Below are 12,196 nucleotides of genomic sequence, written 5' to 3'. Positions count from 1 at the left end.
CTGACGACTGCGAACCGTCTCTACCGACGTGAACGAAACAGAAATACGTCTGCTCCTCGGTTAGTCCATCTTTCGTTAAGCCTTTAAACAATCAATCGCCGCATTCTGGCTTCGATTCGCTCGAGATATTTCACGCGAGGCCATCGTTGGAATTTACGTCATCTGCATCAGCTGAGGCATTCATATCTAACTTTAAGACCCATATTAATAATCGTCACTTCTTTCAAGTGAGATACTCAAATCTGAGTTCAGAGTTAGATGAGAGTTTTTCAGTTGAATCGCGATTGTAAATATGATGTTACGTGTATCATATAATTCGACTGAAAAACTTGGATTTAATTCTGAGTGAAAATCTGAGTATCTCACGCGAGACAAAACAGACAACTTCAAGTAACGACTACGGGTCTAAATTCAAATCTGAGTATCTCACCTGAGACAAGTTTCAAGTAATGACTGTTAACACGGCTCTAAATTCAGCGTGAAACAAGTTTGAAGTAACGACCAATGATATGGTCTTTTATACATTTATGTCCGCGCGTGTTACGGCCGTGCTTGCGTCTACTTTAACCGTGGGCATTCCATTCGCTCTCGACAGTTATCTCAAAGAGGATACGGCCGTATCGCGTAGAAAGCGTTAAGTGCCTTAGCGCGAATTCGGGACGAAATGGGATCAAAAGTACACTGGGAGGCTGCGTAGATCGATCGATCGTAGGGCCGGTCGGTCGGTAGAGTGCCCTAGATTTTCCCTTGTTTTCGGAGACGTTCGCGAATAGCCCGTCCCCGTATAGCGGTCGTAAGTTAGGGGCGCCTTGTATAACTACCCGCTACGCCCCTGCCGTTGCGCATAAAATATTTCGACGCTTTAATGGCTAATAGCTTTTAATGGAACCTCTCTCGAGCATGTATTTCGTGACTGCGGAAGCCCCGATAGGGATTCGGAGACTGCGGTCAAAGGAGAGACGGAAGCGTATCATCGGACCCGCCTCGACCTCTTTACGGCTCGTGGCGGCTGCTCCGTCGACGAGACTGAGGGATCACGAGGTTACCCGTGCCTCGGACGCAATGTTGCTCGGTGGTCTGATGTAGTTCAGGAAATTGGAGAAGATCGATCGCTCGTCGTTAACACTTTGTTACGTTCTCTCTCGCGACAGGCGGGTTATTCGCAAGGAGATTTCCTGTCGTCAGCTCTGACAAGGGAGTTTCTTTAAACAAACCCACAAATTCTTAAAAAAAGTAAATTCTTCGCAGAAAGGTCAAATTGATATCTGTTTTTCGTTTTAGCTGGAAAATAGTTCCAAGGATGAAAGAATCCTTTCAAGGAAAAAAATTATTCTTGACACTGAGAGAAAAATATCTGAAAAATAAAAAAATATTTATTCGTGAATACTGATGCAATATTTGCTTAAATCCAAATTCGCACGTAGAATAAACAATTGCTTTCGTGAAAAACAACGAAAAATATTTTGTAGTAAAATATAATTTTTCATTTGAAAGAAATTTATCAATATAAAATACGTACATTAGTACAATATGTTTTAGCACCCGTCGAATAAATATTTCTAATTTTTCCTTAAATAGATATTCCTTCTCTCACACACGGTGTATTTTTCTTCCTTGCGAGGTTTCAGATCCTCTAGAATTTGCGAGTTGACAGGCCTGCCTTGCGAATTAACGATTCGCCGCGTTCTCGGAATTACAGTTACTCGCGTAGATAAAGATGGGAAGGAAGCGTAATTAATACAAACCAACGCGCTAAATCGCGAGAGCGCTGCCAGGCCGAGTACTATCGCTATCTCGAAAGACACGGGCGATCACTAAATAAAGTAAATTAAGCATGCAACTACCGTTGCCGTGCCGCATATCTGAGTGTTAACGCGGGAGGGAGGCGCGCCTCGTGGGAAACGCGCGAGATCGCAGCCTGACGTTTGACCTGGCGCGGCGGCAGCCAGCAGCAGCAACGGCAGCATCAACGGCAGCGAGCTTTCCAACCGCGCGCGCGAGAGTCGCTGTGAAGTCGATTTATCTCGGCCTCGCGTTACGCGTCCGATCCTGACGAGTAATTGAATATGCAAGTAAACCGGCGGACGTTCAATGCATTCCTCAATTCCGCCGACGCCGCCGCCGATGAGCGAAAAAAAAAATTGAAAGTGGGTCTTCCGTATCGGATCGGCGGATTAAATCGCTGAATTAGCATTTCTTAATTAAGACCGACAGGGTTTACGGCTCGGCCGTAACGAGCGGCACCTAACGAGCGACTCACCTCGCCGGGTGCACCGACTGCATTCACGAAACCGTGAGTGCCGCCTGGCTTCGTAAAAACGCGAGAGCCGCGAGGTCACGTATCGCCGAATACGGTTTCCGGAAAGATGATCTCGCTCTCTCGTTTAGCTCTCTCTTTATTCCCTTCCCTCTTTTCCTTCTTCTCTCACTCTCTCTTTCTCGCGCGCGCGGACGGTCATCGGTATATTAACCCTTTGCGCCCGTCACCGTTGTCGGCGGAGTGTACGGCGAGGTAATGACAGGGGAGGTCACCGTGGTGTCATGACGGTTTATGTGCGCGCCGCAATATCGGATTTCTTCATTCGCACTGTCGCTGAGCGGGTCGGTTGAGCGGAGATTTTTCGATAAAGAATTCGCAATTAATCTCTCACATCAACTGACAGTGAAACAATTTAATTTGCTCGCAAAGAAAGATCTCTATCTGCACGGAAAAAGATTCGCCGTCCCGATTGAGGGAAACTGCACCGACTCTGCGAATTTATAGTCATGAAACACGAATAACTAATTCTTCATAGTGTTAGTTCATAGTCATATTTTTTTGTTGATAGCAACGAAACAATATGCGTTACTTTGCATTTTCTGCCACACTAAAAAAAAAATTTCATTGTCGCGCGGAAAAATGTTTCATTCGAAACATTTGATATTTCATTGTCGCGCGGAAAAAAAGAATAGTTGTGTCGAAAAATAGTAAAATATAGGAAGCTTCTTGGTTTCAAGAATCAATTTTTTATTGTGCTGACTTATTGATTCGTTGCCTCAAAAATGCATTTCTTTTCAGACAACGAATTGCAGTGTTAATGCATGATATCATATAAGTCAATGTCCAAGAACTGGTTACTGAAGCCAGAAATAAAAGCTATGGCATATTTTACTATTTTCTGGTTGACACAATTATTCTTTTTTTTTGTGCGGACAATAATTTGGTTGAAACGGGATTAATCGAATGTCTGTGTAATTACGAGCAAAACATGATCAACGACTTGACGAATTTGTGCAAACCTCTACTAAATATATCACTGATGATAACGGAGATTTCTCATCAAATAATGCTCCTCCATTCTTTAGTGACAATCTTTCCGGCAATAATTCAATTATCGCTGGTATATTTAACGATCCGGCATGATGTACGCTAAGTAAGGTCCTTGTAAATTCCGACCGGCCGACGAATTCCCCGAGACCACCGCGATCTGACTCAGACAATCATGAAATATCGTTGCGACAGGAATTTGTCTTGGAGCAGAGCTTGGTATTCGGGGTAACCCCCGGCCGGTAGGTCGGAGACAAATCACCGGCAATAACGCCGATGGCCGCCAACGACATTATTTTAGTATTTCTGATTCGGCCGACGGGCCAAATCGTCGTCGTCGTCGTCGACGACGACGACGAGGGGGGCGCCGGCCCCTTTCGCCAACGCCAGCGAAATCATATAATAATCAATATGAAATTTCAGACTCACCCTCTCCCTATATTCTCCTTCATCTAATAAATTAATTCGTCGATCGGTTATTCGGCCCCATCACGTCACTTCTCGTATCGACGAGTATCAGGCAAAAGCCGAGTAGACTGACACGGCGATTCGGAAACGGACGTGCAAAATAAAAGAAGCTCTGGAATCAAATTTACAGAACGCAATAAGATAACTAACTCAGTTATATTGTAACATAGCATGCTGCCCGTAGTCCCACTTCGATGCCTTCTCATACATCGATAGACCGATAGTGGCTGAAAACTTTCGACCAGCCACATCCGTTTATAGCTACGCGCTTCTCATCGCTGTTAATTAATCCCGACAACACGTTCTCGCTGTCTGGGTTAATCAACAGTCATGAGAAATGCATGCCTAGAAAAACGGCTAGCCAGAAAATTTAGTAACTATCGATCTAGCCATGGCAAGACATCGGAGAGAGATAGGATGTACATCTCTTGCTAACAGATTGATGCTACCGCTCGAGATTTAGCGCCACATATATATCTTCCTTTTTTCCTTTAATTAACATTCAATTTCTAATTCCCGACTAATAAATCCGATCTACAGTAAGATAACGGTAATAACAAGCGTAAGAAACGTTGACTCGTCGCACCGATCACATATTACCAGAAATGAGAAGATTACTCACTAATGACTTCCCGACGATACGTCCCAACAGTCGTACATCACTATTTTTCGTCCCCGATATTTATTTCCATATGTGACTCATTTTCGATACATAAAACATACGCAAAAGCGGAGCGATATCGAAGTGTTGGCGACGGTTGCTCGACACAAAAGAACCCAATATGGCCGCGCAATTGACGACGTACACGAAAAATAGGCGCGAAAACATTGCCGCGCTCTTGTAACGACGCCCTCTGCGCTATACTTTTCTCTCTCTCTCTCTCTCTCTCTCTCTCTTGTTACAGACTGACACTACCGCCCGCGATTCGGCGCCATGAATATCTCTAGCATTATCTTTTTTTCTTTCTCGATGATTTCTCTCTTTGATTATTATCGAATTTCTAATACTCGATTAGTCCGACGGTCGTCCGATTCTATTTGAGTGAAACGACGGTAATAGTGAGTGTAAGAGACTCGACTCGTCCCGATTGCATATTACGAGAAGTAAGAAGATTATTTACTAATAATATCCTAACGATACATCTAGATGATCGCACGCGGTGTTTTCGACGCTCCGACACTGGTTTTCGTGCAAGACTCACTGTAGAAAGATAAGAGACACGTAAAACACGGAGCGACGTCGATCGGTGTGGTAATGCCGACTGCTCAAACGACGCAGAAAGATCGATATCTAATATGGCCGTGCGATCAACATTACATACAGCAAAAATGTGTACAGTATGTGAATGTCGCCCTCCCTATGTAGGCTTCTCTTTCTTATTAACTGACGCTATCGTCCGCTACTCGACGTCGCAAATATCCCTGGCATTGTCTCTTCCCCTTTCCCTCTGACTGTCGCTGAATCTCTAATGCCCGATTAATAAGCCCGACGGAAGCCCAATTCTATTACTATTTGAGTGAGTCGATAGTAACGACAAGTGTAAGAGACGTGACACGTCGCGACGAATCCCGGTGGCATGTATCGGGAGAATCGCGAGGGATTACTTCATAATAACATACTTACGATACGTCTCGATAATAGTACGTCGCTGTTTTCGACACTCGTGATACTTGTTTCCGTGCGAAACTCGATGTGGACAGACGAAAGATGCGTAAAACGCGGAACAATGTCGATCAATGTGCTAATGCCGGCAGCTCGATGCAAACAGATATAAGACACGGGTCCCCACACAAAAACGCGGAACGCTCGTCGCACGACGCCGCGGGAGCCAATTAGCGCGTCGTATTCCCGAGCGAGATCATTGGCTCCCGCGCACGCCTGACCACACGGCTTGATACTCACTAGAAATTTTTGACCTGCCGTATCTAGGAGTGCATTTTTTACGATCGTTGATTAATGCAGAAAGCGGGGAAGCTGAGATCTCGGGATGAGTTAATAATGTGAGAGAGCGCGTAGCTAGAGACAAATGTAGGTCGAAAATTGTTCGACCTACAAATCGATCTGTCGAGCGAATCGATCCGCGGAACTGAGAGGGCGTGATTGCGCGACTATCTTCGTTCTTTTTGCATCGAGCAACCACCACTGGCACATCGATCGACATCGCTCCGCATTTTACACGTCTTTTCGTCAATCAAAAGTGGGTCTCACGCAAAAGTAAGCATCGGGAGCATCGAAATAGCGATGTATGACTGTTGGGATGTATCGTAAGTACGTTATAAAGTAATGCTTCTCTAGATATATCCAACCAAGACTCGTCGCGACGTGTCGCGTCTCTTACACTTGGTGTTACCGTTGTCCCACTGAAGTGCTAATAGAATCAAGTGCTAATAGAATCGGCCGACGGTCGGATTTCTTAATCGAGCATAGAAATTCGCTGATAATTCGGGAGAAAAGAGGAAGGGCGACGCCAGAAACATTCGTCGTCGACGCGGCGTCGAGTCGCGGGCGGTAGCGTCGGTTAGCAAGAGAGAGAGAGAGAGAGAGAGAGAGAGAGAGAGAGAGAGAGAGAGAGAAAGAAAGAGAGAGAGAGAGATACAGAATGCGTCGTTGTAGAAAGGTGACACCGTGCAACGTCGTGGCGCGCATTTTCGGCGTACATCTTCAATTACGCGGCCATGCTGGATCTTTTGCATCGAGCAACCGTCGTTAACGCATCGATCGACATCGCTCCGCGTTCTGCGCGTGTTTTGTGTGTCGAAAGTGAGTCTCGCGTGGGAATAAGTATTCCGGTGTGTCGAAAAGAGCGATGTGCGATTGTCGGAACGTGCCGTCAGGACATTATCAATAAGTAAGCTTGCCATTTCTTGTAATATACAGCCGGCGCTTGTCGCGACGAGTCAGCGTCTCTTATACTTGCCATTATTGTCGTCTCATTCAAGTGGTAATAGAATCGGACAATCTATGAATTTATTAATCGAACATTAGAAATTCGATGATAATTAAAGAGAAAGAGGAAAAGACGATTCGCGGTGTCGAGTCGCGGGCGGTAGCGTCGGTTAACAAGAGAGAGAGAGAGAGAGAGAGAGAGAGAGAGAGAGAGAGAGAGAGAGAGACAGAGACAGAGACAGGGAGGTATACAGAGCGTGTCGTTGTAGAATTGACACCGTCAACGTCGTGGCGTGTATTTTCGGCGTACATCCTCAATTGCACGGCCATATTGGACTCTTTTGCAACCGTCGAGAACGCATCGATCGACATCGCTTCGCGTTTTGCGCGTGTTTTGTGTGTCGAAAGTGAGTCTCGTGGGGGAATAAGTATCGAGTGTGTCGAAATAGCGATGCGCAGCCGTCGGGAGACGTATCGTAAGTACGTTATTACGAAGTGATCTCCTCGCTTCTCTCTTGATATATTCAACCGGGACTTGTCGCGACGTGTCGAGTCAGCGTCTCTCATCTTTGTCAATACCATCGATTCACGCAAGTAGTGGTAGAACCGTACGGTCGCCGGATTTATTTTAATCGGTCATTAGGAATTCAGTGATAATTAAAAGGAAAACGAAAGTTGGTATGACGTTAGAGACATGTACGTGGTACACAGGCAGCATGTTTTCTAAGTTACGATAACTGAGTTACTTTATCGCGTTCTATAATTTGATTCCAGGGTTTTTTACTTCTGTATGTCTGGAGCTATTTCCAAATCGTCGGGTCGGTCGATTCGGCTGTAACTTTCGTCTGATATTCGTCGATACGAGATGTAACGTGATGGGGTCGGACGAATGAAATAATTTATTAGATGAAGGAGGATACAGGGAGATGGTGAGTTCGAAATTATATATTGACTGTTAGATGATTTGGCGTTGGTCTTACGCCAGTCAAATTGAAAATATGCAGAAGGATTCAACAAAAAAAGAAAAACAGAAAGAGAGAAAGGGAGAGAGTGGGATAGTTTGAAGTTTCTGGAAGAATGTGGTTGACGTGCCGAAGGCGCGGTCCAGGTTTTTAGTATATCCGGGAATAGTCGTCGCATCCTGGAGATTAGAGGCGTGCAAACGTGTTTACTCACTGGCCTCTTAGGTCAGGCGCGAGCATGTGTGTCATTACGATACATGTTATACGTACAAAGAGGCTGGCACATAATGTCAATATTAAACTAGGACCTGGATCTTCCCCGAGATACGGCTAATGTCTTTAATCTTTCGTCGAATCTCTCAGCGCGCACACAAACAGGATCGCGCGGGCGTAAATCTCGGGATCTCTCCCGTGCCACCGTAAATTAATTTTAATAGCCCGACAGCCGATAAATTTCTTTATTCCTATCCAAGTTGTTCATCCGTTATTCATCCGAGATGAGAAAGAGAGAAGGGGAGTGGAGAAAGGAAAAAGAGAGATGTCAAGGAACGAAACCTTGGATACTTTGGTCGATATTTCTACTCCTCTCCTTCCCGAAGTTCCTCTTACCAAAACAAAAACACGATTCGCTCGTTTCCACGTGAAATTCTGACGATGTAATTCGCGATATCTTGCGGACATCGTTATCATTGTCGTCTTCGTCGTCGTCGTGCAACCGAGATAATCGCGACGGGCATTTAATCCGGGCCAGACGTGGGACCGAACGCATGATCGGCCCTTAACTCACGCGGACAGACAGTTTCGCCGGGCTTATCGCGAAATCGCGGCACGTGCGGGCGCGATAATTTCGGCGGCACGCCGCCGCTTTAGCGAGCAGAAGCGAACAGCGATTTCGCCGCAGCTTTCGTCGTCTATCGACGGGGCGGGGCGGGACGAGACGGGAGGCGCGTTTGGTCGGAGCCGAGAAAGAGAGAGAAAGAGAAAGAGAGAGAGAAGAGAGAGAAGAGAGAGAGAGAGAGAGCGGTCGCGCTACGTGAACGGCGTGCGAAAGCGGGGCTTACCAGGTTTGCCGTATTTGCGCGCGACAAGATTATTGAATTTATGGGGAAAGACGCAGAAAAGAGAGAATTTCGGAAGGAGCGAGAGGGCGGCGGGGGAGTGTTTCACTCGTTCTCTCTCCGAATGGATAGCGTCGCGCGCACGCGGTACGAGCCGAGGCGAGACTCGCGCGCGCGTTATGCGCGCTCCGGCTGTGTGTATCCGGTCGTATCTCTCGCCGCGATGTTTGCCGGAGATTTACCGTAAGCATGTGCAATCCCATAAATCTCGCTCTCCTACGACGCCATTGTCGCGGATCGGCCCGCGCGACCGCGATTCGCCGCGATCATCACGATTTACCGTGACGACTCCGCGATATACAGCGACAGGGTGGCGGCGGGGCGAATTTCGAAGGGCCGATAGCACGTAGAGGGTATGCCTGGGGCGGGAGGGACTGTTACGCGTCGCATCCACCCCCTTGACGAACGACTCGGAAACAGTTGTGTACACAAGATACCCTCCCCTCTCGCGATCGCTGTTCGTCGCGGCTAGAGATATCGAACGCCGAAATAAGAGGATGAAGATCGTTTCTCTCAATGAATGATAATGCGATTATGTTTTCAATTATTCCGTCCGTTGATTATTTTTCCCTCTGATTTCTTGCAATTAACAAGCCGCTATAAGGATCCATTAGACTTAGTTTTACGTTTTGAAATTCTGAACGTTGAATAGTTCTATTTGTGAGGATTAATATTTTATGATTTTTAAAAAAATTTTTTAAAGAACAAGGAGAGAATTTATTCACTTCTTTTTTAATAGAATAATCTAACTATTTGTGAAAATTAATATTTAATGATTTCAATTTTTTTTTGAAAACTTTCAAGGCGCAAATTTACTTTTTTTTTAAATAGAATAAACTATTTTTGTAGAGATTAATATATTTCACGATTTTTACTTTTTTTTTTAATCTTCTAAAAAACAGAGAGAAATTTTACTTATTTTCTCAAGTAGAATAAATTGATCCTTCGATTTAATTAATCCCATAATTGCATATACAAAGAAAAAATATTAAAAAAATATTTATTCGTTGAGTACTAATAACATGTTTACTTAAATCTAAATTCTTTTGTTTAAATAAAATAAATACTTGTTTTCATGAAAAATTAGAGTTACAAAGAATGAGTTAGCATGAAATGGGAAAGCATGGACTATTCAAAATTTTTTAAAGTTGGAAAACATATTTCTTCAGTATAAAAGTACGTATATTAGTATAAATAAATGTGCTACTAGCGAATAAATACTTTCCATTTCCCAGATATTTTTTTTCTCTTAATGCACCTAGGGCTACCATTTCCGCGAAGAAAAATATATATCGCGAATCGGGATCGATTTGCGACGCGAATCTTTTATTAATCACGCGTCGTAAAATTCAATAGAAGGTGTCCTTCGGAGGCGGAAGATCGCATTTTCTCGGAGTAGGCGGTGGGCGCTTTCTCCGCGCGCGTAACACACACTTCGATCAAAATAATTTTCGCTCGGTTGGACCTCGTCGAAGCGCGGCTCTCTAACGACGAGGCGATAGCCGCAGCCACCCCGGCCCGAAGCACACACGTGTGTCACGTATACGCTATTACGGCGACGTATCTCGAGCGGCAATGGGGCGGCACGGGAGGGCCGGTTACCGACCTTGCCTTATCGCCGGGGCTTTGTAACTCGTGACTATCGGGAAAGCAGTAAAACTTTATCGCGACGGATTTCAACGCGAACGTATGCGAGCGACGGTCGCGCGCCGCGGTACTTAATGACGCGATCGACGCGGGGAATACATCCGTGCTTACGCATAGCGATCTTGTTGCGTGAAGGAATGTCCCCCTGGCCTCGTCGGTGACCTCGCTCGCGCCGAACTAAGAGGACGTCTCCTCGAGATCGGGATTTGCAGACGAATGGTGAAATGTCATCGCGTTGTTAAGAGTTCATCTGTAAAGCTGATTATGCTATCTACAATAGCATAATCAGCTATTACAAGGATAATCGACTGTGGTTGGTCAATTTGCTTACTGCTTACGTTTTAATGTCTTACTATTGCCAATCCCATTGTAGATGGATCTTTACGTGATCACGTTCTTCGACTATCGGATATCTGATGATTAATTTATTTGCAGCTAATGTCCCATTCATTTTTATTCAATAAAATCGCTTAATTAATGTAAAAACATGCATAAATTAGTGGGATTAATCGCACAGATTGATTACTTCTTTCTCACTAGTATCTTAATAATTTTATCCACGTCTTTAATGAAAATTATTCTGTTATTGATCTAGACTCCTTCAGGAAATCAACAGATTGATTCTTTAAATGAAACGTTTATGGGACCTTTTTATGACCTTTAATGGGTTAGGTCTGAGAATTCCTCGAATTTGAAATTCTCTCTCTCTCTTTCATAATTACTTCCCAAGAAACGACTGAAAATAAGTTCGCGTGCGATCGAGATGTTTCGGGTGCGGCCATTTACATCGCGAGACTCGTGCGATTGCCGGTTGCAAATGCGAGCGGCGGAGCCGCGCTCTCTCGTCTGGGGCCGTACGTAACATTTTGTTGAAATCGCCGAGAAACGAGCAGTCTGCCCGTTTTGGAATCGAGAGGAGCCGGACGCTCCGAGCGCGGCCGTGTATGGGCTCCGAGAGCACGATTATCGGCCATAAGATTTGATTTACGTAACAACGAAGGTGTCGAATGTACTTTCAGCGCCTATTGTTAAAGCACCGTAGGACGTTCCGCCGTCGATCGTATCTCGTAAGCGCGGTTAAGCAATGACCTATCACGATAGAGGCATTCTCAAAGATCATGTGAAACTCGAAAAAAACTGGAGAAAATCGTACGCACGGTCTCTCTCTCTCTCTCTCTCTCTCTCTCTCTCTCTCTCTCAAAAGTGTAATTATTAGCACGACGATAATTGACGACTCTTGGACACTCACGCGGGATATACCTAAAAAAAAAATAATCTTATTCCTAACAGAATCCTCTTATATGTAAGACCTGAAGAAGATTATGCTAGAATCAAAAGGAAAATATTCTAACATTAAAAAAAACCTCTAGATGCAAGACGCTATTTTTTTAATTTCATATTTTAAGTAAAAAATTTTTCTAATTAAGTAAACCATTAATTGGGAAGAAATCTACTACTAGATATTATTCTAAATTTTTTCTTCCTTCAAATCAATCGGTTAATACATTTATTTTAAACAGAATGCTCTTTTACTAGAATAAGTTTCTATTAAAGATAAGACTTGTAGATAAACGATGAAATTTCAAAAGTATTATCATGCTTAGAATATTTCCCTTTTGATTTTAGAAGAGGCCATATATGGGAGGATTCCACTGAAGATAAGATTATATTCTTTTAAAACCAGATCTTTTTAATTTCACCAAGTTCTACGAGACGAGTTCGATATGCGTGACGCCGCGACTCAAATAACAGACAAACAGGGAGAGAGAGAGAGAGAGAGAGAGAGAGAGAGAGAGAGAGAGAGAGA

General features: G+C 44.4%; 2 protein-coding genes across 6 annotated transcripts in view; one reads left to right on the top strand and one right to left on the bottom strand.

Annotated features, from left to right (window-relative positions):
• The window catches only part of LOC116842698, a 287,750-nt gene that overhangs the window by 143,321 nt on the left and 132,233 nt on the right, over positions 1 to 12,196 (top strand). Inside the window, exon 1 of one of the 4 annotated variants that reach the window (XM_032812265.1) lies at positions 5,733 to 6,040. The exons of the other annotated variants lie outside the window; for them this stretch is intronic. Coding sequence (XP_032668156.1) covers positions 6,022 to 6,040 — 19 coding nt within the window. The 5' untranslated portion in view covers positions 5,733 to 6,021. Of the gene's footprint in view, positions 1 to 5,732; positions 6,041 to 12,196 lie in introns of those variants that run through there. 4 annotated transcript variants of the gene reach the window in all.
• Positions 1 to 12,196, bottom strand: part of LOC116842697 (serine/threonine-protein kinase MARK2-like) — a 284,293-nt gene that overhangs the window by 197,473 nt on the left and 74,624 nt on the right. Inside the window, exon 2 of one of the 2 annotated variants that reach the window (XM_032812260.1) lies at positions 3,737 to 3,887. The exons of the other annotated variant lie outside the window; for it this stretch is intronic. The gene's annotated coding sequence lies outside the window, so the exon portion shown is untranslated. The remainder of the gene's footprint in view (positions 1 to 3,736; positions 3,888 to 12,196) is intronic. 2 annotated transcript variants of the gene reach the window in all.

This window comes from Odontomachus brunneus, unplaced genomic scaffold, assembly GCF_010583005.1.
Source record: "Odontomachus brunneus isolate Ranch 3 - 2012 unplaced genomic scaffold, Obru_v1 Obru_scaffold_026, whole genome shotgun sequence".
Lineage (NCBI taxonomy): Eukaryota > Metazoa > Arthropoda > Insecta > Hymenoptera > Formicidae > Odontomachus > Odontomachus brunneus.
Note: the sequence above shows the minus strand (reverse complement) of the source record. Positions and strands in the feature narration are given on the sequence as shown.